General features: G+C 36.9%; 1 protein-coding gene across 1 annotated transcript in view; it reads right to left on the bottom strand.

Annotated features, from left to right (window-relative positions):
* The window catches only part of LOC124544897 (snRNA-activating protein complex subunit 3-like), a 62999-nt gene extending 51107 nt beyond the window's left edge, over nucleotides 1–11892 (bottom strand). Inside the window, exon 1 of the mRNA XM_047123628.1 lies at nucleotides 11579–11892. Coding sequence (XP_046979584.1) covers nucleotides 11579–11790 — 212 coding nt within the window. The 5' untranslated portion in view covers nucleotides 11791–11892. The remainder of the gene's footprint in view (nucleotides 1–11578) is intronic.
* Between the last annotated feature and the right edge of the window lie 3882 nt (nucleotides 11893–15774).

Below are 15774 nucleotides of genomic sequence, written 5' to 3'. Positions count from 1 at the left end.
AGAATATTACAATTAATCACCCTTTTACCAAGCCACTGGGGCCTCCATATTGTGCTGCCTAGCTGTAGACAAGACACATTCCATCCAGTTAGGAAAACCTCAATTCCCTGCTTCCTGCAGCCTGCCTGCCGCCTCATCCTGCAGCCTGCACTCATAGCTTCATCTGGATAGCCACCCCACCACAGCCGTATTATCAATGTTTTAAGCAGAAATTCGACATTACTGCACGTATTATCGTGCTGTAAGAAACAAAACTATTTGACACAATTTCAATTGGGCAGATGCAACAATGTAGTGGAAGACAGACATGTAATGCAAAGTAAGATGTTCAAATTTGTTTTTAACCCTAGGAGCATCAAATTATTTTAGGTTACACAGGAGCAACAACCAAGGCCAAAATTTGCCCGTGTTACAGGCTATAAGAGGCTGTCCAAAATTTCTACACTGTCTTTGATCTTGTACCTGCATAATAAATTTCTGCCCTTGACAGAAAGTTAAAAATAAATAAATAAAAAATTAGTTAAAAAACTCTCACATATACAGGTTATGGTATACTGAAAACTTTCATGAAAACGTTTTCAGTCAGGCAACACTGCTTTCCTAGTTAGTTCATTTGGAGTAATTTTGATAATTACTCATTTATATCCAAGGAAGACTCCCATATCATAAATGATAAGCAATTGGAGTCCTTTTAAGTCCTCGGATCAGTATTCTACACATGGTTTCAAAGGTTCAAGGCCTAATTCATGCAGATACAATTTTCGGTGTTGGGTTTCTTTCATTCCACTTGGACACATTTGTCTTTAATAGTGTGTATGAGTTTACTAAAGCTATATCAAGTAGTCTATAAAACAATGACAGTGGCCATCTCCTTGTACCTCCTTTTGAAGAGTATGGTCCAGGCATCTGATCTACATCCTCTATTTCTCTGTCAGTGGAATTATGGTATAGGGTTATGTGGATTTTCTTTTTTGGTGAAGTAACTAACACTTGCATGTCTTTTTGCCTGGCGTCCTTATCAAAATGAATCACTTTGTCTTACTCATACTTCCTCCATATACAGCTCTTCCCACTAAACTTGACAGTAAATCCAATAATGAAATATTCAAGTACTGATAAATCCTCATTAAAATTCTCATTAAGGCATATATTTTAGAATTGCAAACAGGAGATACATTTTTTTCTTTGAGCTGCTTCATTTGTCCCCTCAACAATTTTCCTAACAACTTCAGGAGCGAAAAATTTCTTGAATACTTCACACATATATTAGTTAGTTTCCCACCAGCAGTTGTTCTCTGAGGTTCATGGACTATGCTGGCAAAATCCCTTCTACATTGGCTCAGAGCTGCTGCAAGGTACACTCTATCGGAATTTATAACATATAAATCTGGAGTGTAGCCTGCATGGTTTGTTCCTTCACTGTCTTCTGTTTCTTCTTCATTTGAACCCTCTTAAATTTCCTTGTGATCTGACTTGAAATCACTGAATTATGATAATTCATTGTTTACTAAAAGTTCAGCAAGAATTTATGTCTTGTTCATGCCACTATAACTCATTGTAGAAAATCTTCCTTACAAGAAAAAACTGTGGCTCTGTTGTGACAAACTAGTAATAAAAATAGTTAGCCTAAAAATGAATTATTAGACTCAACAAAGCACTGTAACACACTCAAGGTTGCCATATGAAATTTAGACAAGTAGAATTATGGTCACATTCAGTACCAAACCAGTGTTATAGTTATATTTTTAATTTCCAAAATTTTAATCAGATAAATGTACAGAGACCAAATGATAATGGCCACAAACACAGGATATTTACTATGATTTTTGTAGTGGAAGAAAAAGGTATGAGCAGTAAATGTTCACGAGTTTCATCAGCTTCTGCGAGTTACTGGAAACAGTTTCTTGCACCTCGCTACAAGTATTTGCCAAATACGCCAGTTGCTGGGAGGTTTTCTCAAACTTTTAGTAGCTTTGTGTGTTCAACACTGGTATGAAAATACCTGTGTCGAAAAGGACGCAAAGACATATCAGCTAAATATACCATAAAAACCCCTAAACACATGTAACTGAATATCGTCAGCTAATGAAGTGTGCAACGAATTTATGGATTATTTTGTTTCACCAGAAAAGCAAGCAAAATAGCAGTACAGATGTCTATAAATTTTAGCTGATTTCTTCATGCTAGCATAAACATACATGAATTACATTTGTAATAAAAGTAATAACTAGGGTTTGCAAAAATTGAAGAGTAACTAAAAGACAATATCTTTGTGATACAGCCTGCCATATTTCTATATTCTGTTTTCGAATATTTCATTGCAGGCCTACAATAGACAAGTGAGTTTGGAAACAAGCATTTGACATTCTCACAACCTTTTTGTTTTTCATCACAATTTTCCTTCAATGATATTAATGCATTACCAACCAGTGGTGGCAGCTCTGGTTTTTAAGTATGGCACTGTAAACTTCCACTTGCAGCAGGTTCCTGAAATTAACTTGCCTAATCGACTTGCAGAAGTAAAACTGCACAAGCTTTTGTTGAAGTGCTTGCAGAAGTTACTTGCTACTGACACATACCTTTACAACTTCACCTGTTTCAATAGATGACTGTCCTGAAAATTACAGATGAAAATAACTGTCAATATTCTAAGCAGTGTTGTGACAACTGTTTTGAAATTAAACTTTCATGAAAATAAGGAATGGAAGCCTACTTTGTCTCTGCTTGCCAATATAAGTCTACAACTCACAACTGCAGACCTATGGGGATTACACAATATAGTAGTCCTTTATCAGAAGAAAGAAAACTGTCATTCTCCGGATCGGAGCTTGTAATGTCAGATCCCTTAATCGGGCAGGTAGGTTAGAAAATTTAAAAAGGGTAATGGATAGGTTAAAGTTAGATGTAGTGGGAATTAGTGAAGTTTGGTGGCAGGAGGAATGAGACTTCTGGTCAGATGAATACAGGGTTATAAATACAAAATCAAATAGAGGAAATGCTGGAGTAGGTTTAATAATGAATAAAAAAATAGGAGTGCGAGTAAGCTATTACAAACAGCATAGTGAACGCCATTATTGTGGCCAAGATAGACACGAAGCCCACGCCTACTACAGTAGTACAAGTTTATATGCCAACTAGCTCTGCATATGGCAAAGAGACTAATGAAATGTATGACAAAAGACATTATTCAGATAGTGAAGGAAGACGAAAATTTAATAGTCATGGGTGACTGGAATTCGACAGTAGGAAAAGGAAGAGAAGGAAAAGTAGTAGGTGAATATGGATTGGGAGTAACAAATTAAAGAGGAAGCCACCTGGTAGAATTTTGCACAGAGCATAACTTAATCATAGCTAACACTTGGTTAAAGAATCATGAAAGAAGGTTGTATACATGGAAGAGCCCTGGAGATACTGGAAGGTGTCAGATAGATTATATAATGGTAACACAGAGATTTAGGAACCAGGTTTTAAATTGTAAGACATTTCCAGGGACAGATGTGGACTCTGACCACAATCTATTGGTTATGAACTGTAGATTAAAACTGAAGAAACTGCAAAAAGGTGGGAATTTAAGGAGATGGGACCTGGATAAACTGACTAAACCAGAGGTTGTACAGTGTTTCTGGGAGAGCATAAGGGAACGATTGACAGGAATGGAGGGAAGAAATACAGTAGAAGAAGAATAGGTAGTTTTGAGGGATGAAGTAGTGAAGGCTGCAGAGGATCAAGTAGGTAAAAAGACGAGGGGTAATAGAAACCCTTGGGTTACAGAAGAAATATTGAATTTAATTGATGAAAGGAAAAAAAACAAAAATGCAGTAAATGAAACAGGCAAAAAGGAATACAAATGTCTCAAAAATGAGATTGACAGGAGGTGCAAAATGGCTAAGCAGGGATGGCTAGAGGACAAATGCAAGGATGTAGAGGCATATATCACTAGGGGTAAGAGACACTGCCTACAGGAAAATTACAGAGAGACCTTTGGAGAAAAGAGAACCACCTATATGAATAACAGAAGCTCAGATGAAAACCCAGTTCTACGCAAAGAGGGGAAAGCAGGAAGATGGAAGGAGTATATAGAGGGTCCATACAAGGGCGATCTACTTGAGGACAATATTATGTAAATGAAAGAGGACATAGATGAAGAGGAAATGGGAGATATGATACCGCGTGAAGAGTTTGACAGAGCACTGAAAGATCTTAGTCAAAACAGGCCCCTGGAGTAGACAACACCAAAACTCTTCCATCTGGTGAGCAAAATACCCTCACACTTCATGAAGAATGTAACAATTCCAATCCCAAAAAAAGCAAGTGTTGACAGATGTGAAAATTACGGAACTATCAGTTTAATAAGTCACGGCTGCAAAATACTAACGCAAATTCTTTACGTACGAATGGAAAAACTGGTAGAAGGAGACCTCAGGGAAGATCAGTTTGGATTCTGTAGAAATGTTGGGGACACGTGAGGCTATACTGATCCTACAACTTACCTTAGAAAATAGATTAGGAAAATGCAAACCTAAGTTTCTAGCATTTGTAGACTTAGAGAAAACTTTCAACATGTTGATTGGAAGATTCTCTTTCAAATTCTGAAGGTTGTAGGGGTCAAACACAGGGAGCAAAAGGGTATTTACAACTTGTACAGAAACCAGATGGCAGTTATAATAGTTGAGGGGCATGAAAGGGAAGCAGTGGTTGGGAAGGGAGTGAGACAGGGTTGTAGCCTATCCCCGATGTTATTCAATTTGTATATTGAGCAAGCAGTAAAGGAAACAAAAGAAAAATTTGGTGTAGGGATTAAAAGCCATGGTGAAGAAATAAAAACTTTGAGGCTTGCCATGACATTGTAATTCTGTCAGAGACAGCAAAAGACCTGGAAGAGCATTTGAACAGAGTGGTCACTGTCTTGAGAGGACGATACAAGATGATCAAAAAAGGCAAAACAAAGGTAACGGAATGAAGTTGAATAAAATCAGGTGATGCTGAGGGAATTGGATTAGGAAATGAGACACAAAGTAGAAAATGGGCTTTGCTACTTGGGGAGCAAAATAGCTGATAATGGCCAAAGTAAAGGCGATATAAAATATAGACTGGCTATGGCAGGGAAAGTGTTTCTGAAGAAGAGAAACTGGTTAACATCGAGTATAGTTTTAGGTGTCACAAAGTCTTTTCTGAAAGTATTTGTGCGAAGTGTAGCCATGTAGGGAAGCGAAACATGGACGATAAATAGTTTAGTCAAGGAGAGAATAGAAACTTTTGAAATGCGGTGCCGCAGAAGAATGCTGAAGATTAGATGGGTTGATCACATAACTACTGAGGACGTAGAGAATGGAATTGGGGAGAAGAGGAATTTGTAGCACAACTTGACTAGAAGAAGGGATCGGTTGGTAGGACACAGTCTGAGACTTCAAGGGATCACCAATTTAGTACTGGAGGGAAGTGTGGAGGGTAAAAATTGTAGAGGGAGACCAAGGGATGAATACACTAAGCAGATTCAGAAGGATGTAAGCTGCAGTAGTTACTTGGAGATGAAGGAGCTTGCGCAAGATCAAGTAACATGGAGAGCTGCAGCAAACCAGTCTATGGACTGAGGACCACCACCATTATCACCGGTCAACCGAAGTGTCCGATTCCACCAGTCGGCTCTGACCCGTGACGTAAGGCTGTTGTGATACATGAAGTCATGACGGCGGGGAGTTTAGTTTATGAGTGTGGGGTGTTTGTAGGTGTCGTTTTGATGCTATTGGTGGTGCTCTCTGGTGGTGTGCTTACGTGTTGTGTGTTAGGTGATGTTTTTAGTTTAGTTTGCATGCGTGACGTGTTTATAGGTGGCATATTGTTGCAATCTGTGGTTCTCTCTGGTGGTGGGTTTATGGTTAGCGTGTTATGAGGCGTATGGGTTCATTTGCGTGGTAGCATTGCACGTGTGTGGTATTGGTGGTGACTGTGCTTTCAGCGGAATATTTTTAAGTGAGTTAACGATTTTGGTTTTGTTATGTCGACATTATTCTAGTTTTTTTTTCTGTTCGTCGTGTGTGAATTTTGGTAAATCGCTTTGTTTTATGTCTTTGGTAGGTATGATTATGACTGACAAGGTCAACAGTTTTTGGTTGTCAGCGATGATGGGGGACAGTGTGTTGTATCTAATAAAATTTCTTCAGCTATTTGGCCTGTTGGCTGAAGTAGTGAAGTGTTCAGTGTGTCGTGAAGAAATGAGACTTACTAAAGTTCAGGCATCTTGGATCAGGGACAACTATATGTGGAGATGTCGTAAGGATAACAGGTCAAGGGAAAATGTTCGATTCCAGTGGATATTGTTTTTAGTTGATTTTGGGAACGCTGTGGTCGTTTTATTTTATCGTTTGGTTTAGTGGAGTGTGTTTATTTTTAGTTTGTCTCCACCCAAAAACCCCCAATTTCCCCCACTTGTCCTGTCAGTTTCATTATATTTTTGGAGGAATATGTGTTTGGTGGTTTTTCGATCTATTATTGTATTTGATGTCATTTTTACATAATGACATCATAGTCGCAATATGGGAGTAGTTGTGAATGGTCGTTTCCGCCATATTGGTGATATCATTGGTCAAAGCAGATGTGTGGAAGCTGACGTTTCCGTTACCACCCCCCCCCCCCCCAACCAATCCATAGAAGATATGTCTTAACTCTTAACATACAAAACGACACTGTCATAAGGAACCAATTATTTTTGGTCATGGCAGGCAGCGTATGTACATTACAGTTTAGAGAAAATATACAAGAGCTGCCAGTTGTAGTCAGTACATTTGCTTGCCAGGGGCCACTTTTATCAGCTACAGGTGATATAGTCGGTGGGCCATGGTTGGTGGCCTTTGGTGGGGGGGGCCATAATAGTCAAATGGTGTGCTATTTAAATGAGTGCATGTGTCGAGATGCAAAACCGTAGCGGTGGTGGAGGTGCAGTAATATGCGGGTTACTACCACTCCACCCTCAAGGTAACAATAGCCGCATATGCTTTAACCAAGGGATGTTACACGTTCTTGGAGAAAATGAAGACAGACATCACAGATTACGGATGAATAGGAAAGTAGTTCCACATTAGTGGCTTTGTCTACAACAAGTACAATTTTCAATATTGGTGTAATGAAAACCCTATCACCTACATGAAAGTCCTTCTCCATTCAGAAAAGTAACAGTTTGATGTACAATACCACCTTGGGCAATAATCAGACATTACTTTTTTGGATATGAACAACGTAACACAGTGATGGTGAACTCTGAATGTTCTGCTGACATGTTGGTAGCATTTTCTGACTGGGCTCAATGCCTACACAGCAAATAAGGAAACAATCTTCCAGGAGGACAGTGAAACAAGTATTGGAGCTGCAGTGTCAATGAATTTGCTTACATTCTTATTTCTTGGCTGTCTCACCAGCAGAATCGGTGATACTCCATTGCCTCCCTGTTAATCAGTTTTATCAGCTAAAGATTTTCTTCTCTGGGGTTACTCCAAATCCAAAGTATTTCAGAAGAACCAGAGATTTGAAGGAGCAAATTTTCCATGAAATGGAGATGCAGTGCAATGTCATGCGCAAGTCCAGGCTCTGATAAAGTGTATTCAAAAACCGATAACTTTCAAGATAAACTATCAATTTCTATTCACACGCAAAGGATTCACGAAAAAAAAAGAAACAAGAAAACATTATCTCCAATTTGTAAACTTTCTTTCAATCAACTTGTCTAAATGCTTTGCCCTATACAAAAATAACCTTTCCCTTACAGTTTCATAAATTGCAAATTTTGTCCTTTTTGTAGATAATAAGAGACAAGTCCCCCTACTGAAAAGGCAGCTAATGAAACATTTAAAAACCATCAACAAATGCATCTACATATATATACTCCGCTAGCCACCAAGCAGTGTGTGGCAGAGATTTTTTAAGACGCTTCAGCAGTTCTGTGGCGTGCTCCTCCCAGTTGAATTTATTACCAAGCTATAATCCCAAGAATTTAACACTGTCCACTTCTTCTATCTTCTTGTCATCGTATGTTAGACATATACTTGTGGGACACCCCTTACAAGTTCTGAACTGCATGTAGTGTGTTTTTTCAAAGTTTAGTGACAAATAATTGGCTAGGAACCAGTGACTAATGTCCACAAATATTTTATTAGCTGATCTTTCTAAGACTACACTTGATTTGCTATTTATTGCAATGTTTGAATCATCGGCAAACAAAACAAACTTGGCATCTGGTAATGTTACTGATGAAAGGTCATTGATATACACAAGAAAAAGTAAGGGCCCCAAAATGGAATCTTGTGGGACCCCCACATGTAATTAGTTCCCAGTTGGATGATGCCTGATAGCTTGATACATGTCTCTTTACTAATAACACCCGTTGTTTCCTGCCAGAGATATAAGATTTGAACCATTTTGCAGCATTTCCTGTTACACTATAATATTCTAATTTGCTTAAAAGGATATTGTGATTTACACAGTCAAATGCCTTTGACAGATCACAAAATATACCAGCTGCCTGCAATTTTTTGTCTAATGAATTAAGCACATTTTCACTGTAAGTGTAGATAGCCTTCTCAATATCAGAGCCTTTTAGAAATCCAAACTGTGACTTTGACAGTATGTTATTTGAGATAAGATGGTTATAAAGCCGACTGTACATTACTTTTTCAAAAATTTTTGAGAATGCTGGCAACAGTGAAATTGGACAGAAATTTGATGCTATTTCTTTATCTCCCTTCTTAAACAGTGGCTTAACTTCAGCATATTTCAGCCATTCAGGAAATATTCCACTGATAAACGACTGGTTACACAGATAGCTTAATATGTTACTTAGCTCAGAATCACATTCTTTAACTTTGTTGATATTTCATCATACCCACTAGACGTTTTTGATTTTAAAGATTTTATGATGGACATTATTTCTGTTGGGGTAGTGAGGGTCAAATTCATATTATGGAAGTTACTTGAAATGTCTGGTCTGAGGTATTCCATAGCAGCATCTACCGAACCTGACAACCCCATCTTTTCAGTATCAGTTATAAAATGTTTGTTAAAAAGTTCTGCAACACTATACCCATCTGTCACCAATGTATCATTTACTGTTAATGCTATTTGTTCCTCTTCATGTCTGGTTCTATTGGTCTCCTCCTTCACTATATCCTATATTGTATTTATTTTGTTATCTGATATGACTTTTCTTTGTAATATATTTGCTTTGACATACGTATTACAGTCTCTAATATTTTGCAGTATTTCTTGTAATGTGCTATAGCATCAACATTGGAACTGTTTCGGATTGACAGATACAGTTTTCTTTTTGTTTTACAAGATACCCCTATTCCTTGAGTAATCCATGGCTTCTTTGAAGACTTTGCTCTAACCTTGGTAAGTTTTGGGGGAAAACAGTGTTCGAATAAGGTAAGCACTTCATTAGCGAAAGTGTTTTTATTTTTCTTTCATGCCATGAACACTGTAAACATCAGTCCAGTGGAATGTCTCTGAGGAGTGTCCTAAAATAACCAATTTTTGGCTTATTGATTACCCTATTGCGCTCAGATTTAACAGATTTTATATCCTGTTCAGTATTAAAATTTAACAGAAGGAACTGCATGTCATGGTCTGAGAGGCCATTGACTACTGGCTTAGTAATATAATTTTGTTCATTGGACTTTTCTATGAAGATATTATCGATGGCTGAGCAATTTGCTACCCTAGTTGGGAACTTTACTGTGGGAATTAAGTTGAATGATAGTGTTACTAACTCAAATAAGTTCTTATTGGGAGAGTCTTTAAGGAAACCTACATTGAAATCACCAGCAACCACTATTTCTTTGTTTTTGGTTGTCAAATGGGCCAGTACAGCTTCAAGGTGGTTTACAAACAGATTAAAGTTATCTGCAGGTGCTCAATATACACTTAATATTATGAAGGATTTTTTGTGAAATTCTAATTCTGTTTGCACATGCTTCCATATGCTGTTCTAGGCAAAATTTATGAATATCTATGTTCTTAAATTTATGACAGCTCCTGATGAATGTGGCAACTTCTCCTTCCTCCATTTCTGATCTACAAAAGTGAGATGCTAACCTAAACCCTGTAACACTTAAAAGTTCTATACCAGTGGTCACATGATGTTCTGAGAGGCAGATTATGTCAGCTGGGTTTGAAGACTAATTCATCTATGCAGATAGTTAATTCATTAATTTTATTTCTCAGTCCTCAAATATTTTGATGCAATAAAGATAACTGACATTTCACACTAACTGAGTTAAAATTGGGTAGAGTTAAAATATCTGCTGACTGTAGAAAATTCTTAACCAATAGCTGTTTATGCTGACCCTAAAAAAGGGTCTTTTCTGAACCCTATAACCACTGGTATTTTACCACTCATGACAGTGCCTCCCCCCTTAAACTTTTCTGCTATTTCCCCAGCCAATTTACCCTTCCCCTTCCTGTAGGTGAAGGCCATGCCTAGTATAATCCCACCTACTGAGAGAATCAAAAGGAACCACACCAATGTCTGACCCTGCACCCGACATAAGCAGTCATTCCAGCTCCAAATTAACTCTGACAGAAGAGTTCAAATGTGGTCGGTCATGGCGCCCAAGAACACATACAAACTCAACAGTAGTATGCTTCGATGCTGATGCAATCTTCGCCAGGTCACACTCTATACTGTACCCAGGATCTCTGTAAATACTGTTACCTGTCCCACCCACTATAACCACGGTGTATTAGTTATACGTATTTTCATGTTTGTTGCCGCGTGTATGTAGTAACACACACACACACACACACACACACAGGGCGCCATCAAACACAAGACGACATCTACAAACACACAACCAATTCATAAACTCTGCATTGATCGTAGATTCCTCGGACGAAAAAGTGTATGCCATAGTTGGAACAGAGCACACACAACACCCTACACCCTTGCGTCATGGGTTAAAGGAGACTGATGGAATCGGACGCTTCCATATCCGAATTTTTCGGATATGGAATAATAATATACGGAAAGGCACTACGACAAGAATATGTCACAGCATGGTGGAGAACATAGTTCTATATGGAAGGAGCCGAGACGTGTCCCCATCACGGAAAGTTACAGACAAAATTAGAACAGTTGAAATGGAACGTATGAGAAAACTTCTACAGCTACCTGGGCATAACAGGATACGAAATGAGGAGGTATGGAGCCGAATGGAGACACTGTTCTCCATAACAAAAACGTTGGAGAAAGAGGGCTTCTGTGACACTGGCACGTAAAATGTAGGGCCTATGCCTAACCAAAGGTGGCCAAGAAATGTTTTAAAACCCGGAAGAAGGAGAGGAAGGCCAGCGCTACGATGGGAAAAATACATACAGTAAGCAACGGTAGATGGAAATTTAAGACCGGGTGAACGGAGCGAAAGAGGCGTGGGGGAATCGAAAATGATAGTTCCAAGGGAAAACGTCGAAAAGTAAGTAACTGTATAGCATTTAAATTAAAAGAACATCTTAGACTTCTTTTCACGTCCCATATACAAATATCTGTTGAATACGACAAATGTATCGTAAAAATAATAAAACATGCACTGACCTGCACCTCTCCGCGAGCTCTTTATGCTCCTCCGGAGTAATCTTTCTACCAATGAGACTATGTTCATTGGGGTTTTTCTTCTTGCGTTTCTTTTTTGTAATGGTTACAGTGTTTGGCACGGTCTCCAGTGATAATCGGAATTCTTGAAAGTATCTTGACAAGTAAATTTTCTCCGTTTCAAACGACGCATTTTTCTCGTATAAGAAATTCATGTTACAGGAAATAAATAATATACAGAAAATTCTGTTTCAAACAAAACTGCACTATTACATCAAAACCGTGACAACGTTTATCCTATGTGATACCTCCCTTTCACTCTAGACTCTACCAATTACTCAAGCAACTACAATCAACGAATAAAAACATACACACCCCCACCTGTTCTGCACTTGCTCTTCTAAAATGAAGATCTTTGGCGAAAGATATAATATACAGACAAACTTCCACGTGCCACTAAAATGATGCTACCACTTATATCGTGAGTCATGTTTCCATAAGCAACAAAAGTTACGCCACAACAAATGGTATGACAGTTGATACAGTAGTGCCTCCGTGTGCTGCTGGTTCAGCAATCTCGTGTCAAAACTGTCGTGGTACTGAAAAGATGAGAGAAAGACGTGTTTGTTTAGTATTTTACCAATTTTCTTCAGCACTGTAGCTGTATACATGAAAATAATCAGGAACCAACTGCATAAAAGAAATTTAATTTCTTAACCGGTTTCAGGCAAATAATGCGATAGTTCCAACCTTTTGAAGAAGGCCCCAGATGCCTGCAACTGGCTAAGAAATTAAATTTCTTTTATGTAGCTGGTTACTGATTATTTCAATATATAAGTGTTAGTGTCAGTTGTGTTGAGAAACAGTTGGAGCCATTAAAACTGAACAAAATTCCAGGGGCCGATGGATTCCATATCAGAGTCTGTACTGAATCAGCAGATGAATTGCCCCTCCTCCAACTGTAATCCATCTTAGATTCCTCGAACGAAAAAGTGTATGCTATAGTTGGAACAAAGCACAGGTCACACCCATTTACAAGAAAAGTAGTGGAAGTGATCCACAAAACTATCATTCAATATCATTGACATCGATTTATTCTTGACTTGAGACACCAGGGTGACTTGAGACAAAATGACATACATTTATAGTTCTGCATTATGCCAGGTTTTAGTTTACATAACCAAAATTTTATCCTTTGTTTGGTTTGCACGTAACACCAGCTTTCTGACTGAGGTAAAGTCATTTTTAAAATAATAATGTTGGCAGCCATGTATCATTTGAAAACAGGGTGTAAAATATCGTCTTTGACAATTGTTCCGGAACTTTCTTTGTTTGACTGCATGAAAAATAATTTTCGGTGAGTATCTTCGAAGCTTTGACAAGAATATAAAATAATAAATGTGGAATTTTTGTTGAAGTATAGACATAACCTTATTCCTACTAAAGATTTTTAATTTTATTCTTGCAGAAAATGCTACATGTTCATGTCAAAAAAACTGGTACAAGCAAATACGCAAGTAGCAACTTAGAAAGTTTGGAAAAGGCTCTTGAAGATGTAAAAATGTGCCGCCTTAGCCTTCGTAAAACATCTGAGAAATATTCTATAGAGAAGTGCAAGCTTTCTCGTGCACTTAACGGAAAACACTAATAAAACTGGTGGACAAACTATTCTGTTGTCAACAGAAGAAGATACTCATGTGAAAAATGTGCTTACAGTAAGTGAATGAGGATTTCCATTTACTGTTTATAACATCAGACATTTAGTTAAATACTATCGTGACAGGCAAGGGAGAACCAACCCTAGATTCAGGAACAACATGCCTGGTGATGAGTGGGTGCAATCATTCCTAAATCGCCATAGTTATGTGCTGTCTGTGTGGTTAGCAGACAATATATCGAGCTTTGTCGAGCACAAGTTTCTCCAGAAATTATCAACATCTTTTTCGATATTTTTGCAAGTTGAACAGCAGAAATTGAGGTTAGCATTAATTATTTTCTTTACATAGGTGAGACCGTTATAAGCAGAGTATCTTATGGGAAGCCAAAATAATTGTTTGTTTTTTCAATTTAAATGAGCGCCAGGCTCCCTACAAGATTATCATAACTGGTTTTCATCTAAATACAGTCAAGGTCAAAGTTCACAGATCTACAACAAAGGGTATCTCTGAAAGTATTTGAACTCTCACAAAATTAACTCTTGGAACTATTCAGATTTAAATTAAATAATGTTTTAAAATGATTTAATGATTTCTGATCTTGTGGAAAACTGTAAGAAAAGTTAATATTAAGTCCGCCACGTGATGGCGGCCAATTGTTGCCAGTCAGCGATCACTGATTTCGGCTTCTTGATAGCTGAAAATACTAATTATTCTCTCTTTTCAATTAAAACATTGCGATTAGTGTCTGGCATGTTCTTGTAATAATACAATGAATTCACTTTTACATATATATTTCCAACAATAACCTGATACACACCTTTTTATCGTCTAGTCGAACGAACAAAAAGAGCATCTGTTAGCCTTCAATCCTACACACAATCTCTATCTAACAATAGTAACATGAGAATCGGAAGCAGCAGAAGAGCGAGTAATAACTTATCTTTTCCATCTTCTATAGTTATACAAATATCAATGTTTTATAACACCATATTCCTTACTGCGACATTGTTTATCATCGTTATTACCTTTCCCTACCATAGTATCGACGTTATATTTTTTTGTAAATAATTTTATATCTTTTTCACAATTGACTTTCAGTCTGGTGTATTTGGTCTTATTCAATATTTATATACGCACTTCACACACATTATTTTTAAACATCGCAAAAGGGACACTACAACCACTGAAAGTACACATATTCGACAAATAGCAAATGGAGAACATTTTTTTCTATAATGCCACCAAATCTGGTGCTAACTCAATGGACAGATTTGGAACTATTCAACAAATAGGTGAACCAGGAAATGACATCAATTGTCTTTGTAAATACAAAAATGATATTCACAGCTTTGAAACAAACCCCAGCATTGAACAGGTTGACTTCATGAAGGTATTAGCAAACAATCTAATAGGATAAGATGGCTGGACATTTGAAATTTAGAAACAGAAGTGAGGAAAATAATAATATATACTTTCCTACAGCAGGATGCAGAAAGAAACATGGAGTGGAGATCAGAGAGACTTGAAAAAAGAACAATATGCCACTATTGTCTACACGAAGATGCAGAAAAACTAATTACAAGTGTGTCAAGTGTGGGGTACCAAACTGCTTGGAGTGTTCGAAGAAGTTGTGCAAAGAGTGTGTAATGAAACTCTTAAGTTTTTCCTGATGAGGATGCAATTCAAATTTATGAAGAAGAAAGACACTATATTATATTATTATTATGTGGAATAAGTTATGTATCAATGTAAAAGTAGGATATATGAAAATGAATTTTGTACAGGCTTCATACTTTGATCCCTCAAATGGCAACATAAATGTTGTCACTTCGTTGGTAACACTAGTCTCTCAGACCTTGTAATTTTACTTGATTTTATTTGCACATTTTCATTAAATATTGTACATATGTATGTATATAAGAAGTAAACACCACAGTATATATATATATATATATATATATATATATATATATATATATATATATATATATATAAATTAATAATTTTCTAGTAAATGTTTTTGTTACTTAATTGTAATTTGTTGTTCAAAAGTTTAAAAATGTTTTTAAACAGTAGATTGCAATGAAGTAACAAGAACACTATTAGAAAATTATTAATTTTTTAATTTTACTAGCACATTTTCACTACATATATATATATATATATATATATATATATATATATATATATATATATATATATATATATATATACTGTGGTGTTTACTTCTTATATATATTTAGTGAAAATGTGCAAATAAAATCAAGCAAAAATTACAAGGATTGAGAGACTAGTGTTACCAACAAAGTGCCAACATTTATATCGCTATTTGAGGGATCAAAGTAAGTGGGAAGTCTGCTATTACTTTGTACAGGTAAATGCTTTAGCTAAAATAAGACTTTTGGTTGAAATATTCATTTCAATTTTTTTACTCACTGGCTTTTGTGTTCACAATATGTAGATTCACGAAAGGCACTGAAAGGAAAAAGTTGCAGATCAAGACTTTGTAATGACATATAGCAAATTAGTAAAATACAGCAC

This window comes from Schistocerca americana, chromosome 8 (assembly GCF_021461395.2).
Source record: "Schistocerca americana isolate TAMUIC-IGC-003095 chromosome 8, iqSchAmer2.1, whole genome shotgun sequence".
Lineage (NCBI taxonomy): Eukaryota > Metazoa > Arthropoda > Insecta > Orthoptera > Acrididae > Schistocerca > Schistocerca americana.
The sequence above is the reverse complement of the archived record's forward strand: the minus strand, read 5'-3'. Positions and strand labels throughout refer to the sequence as shown.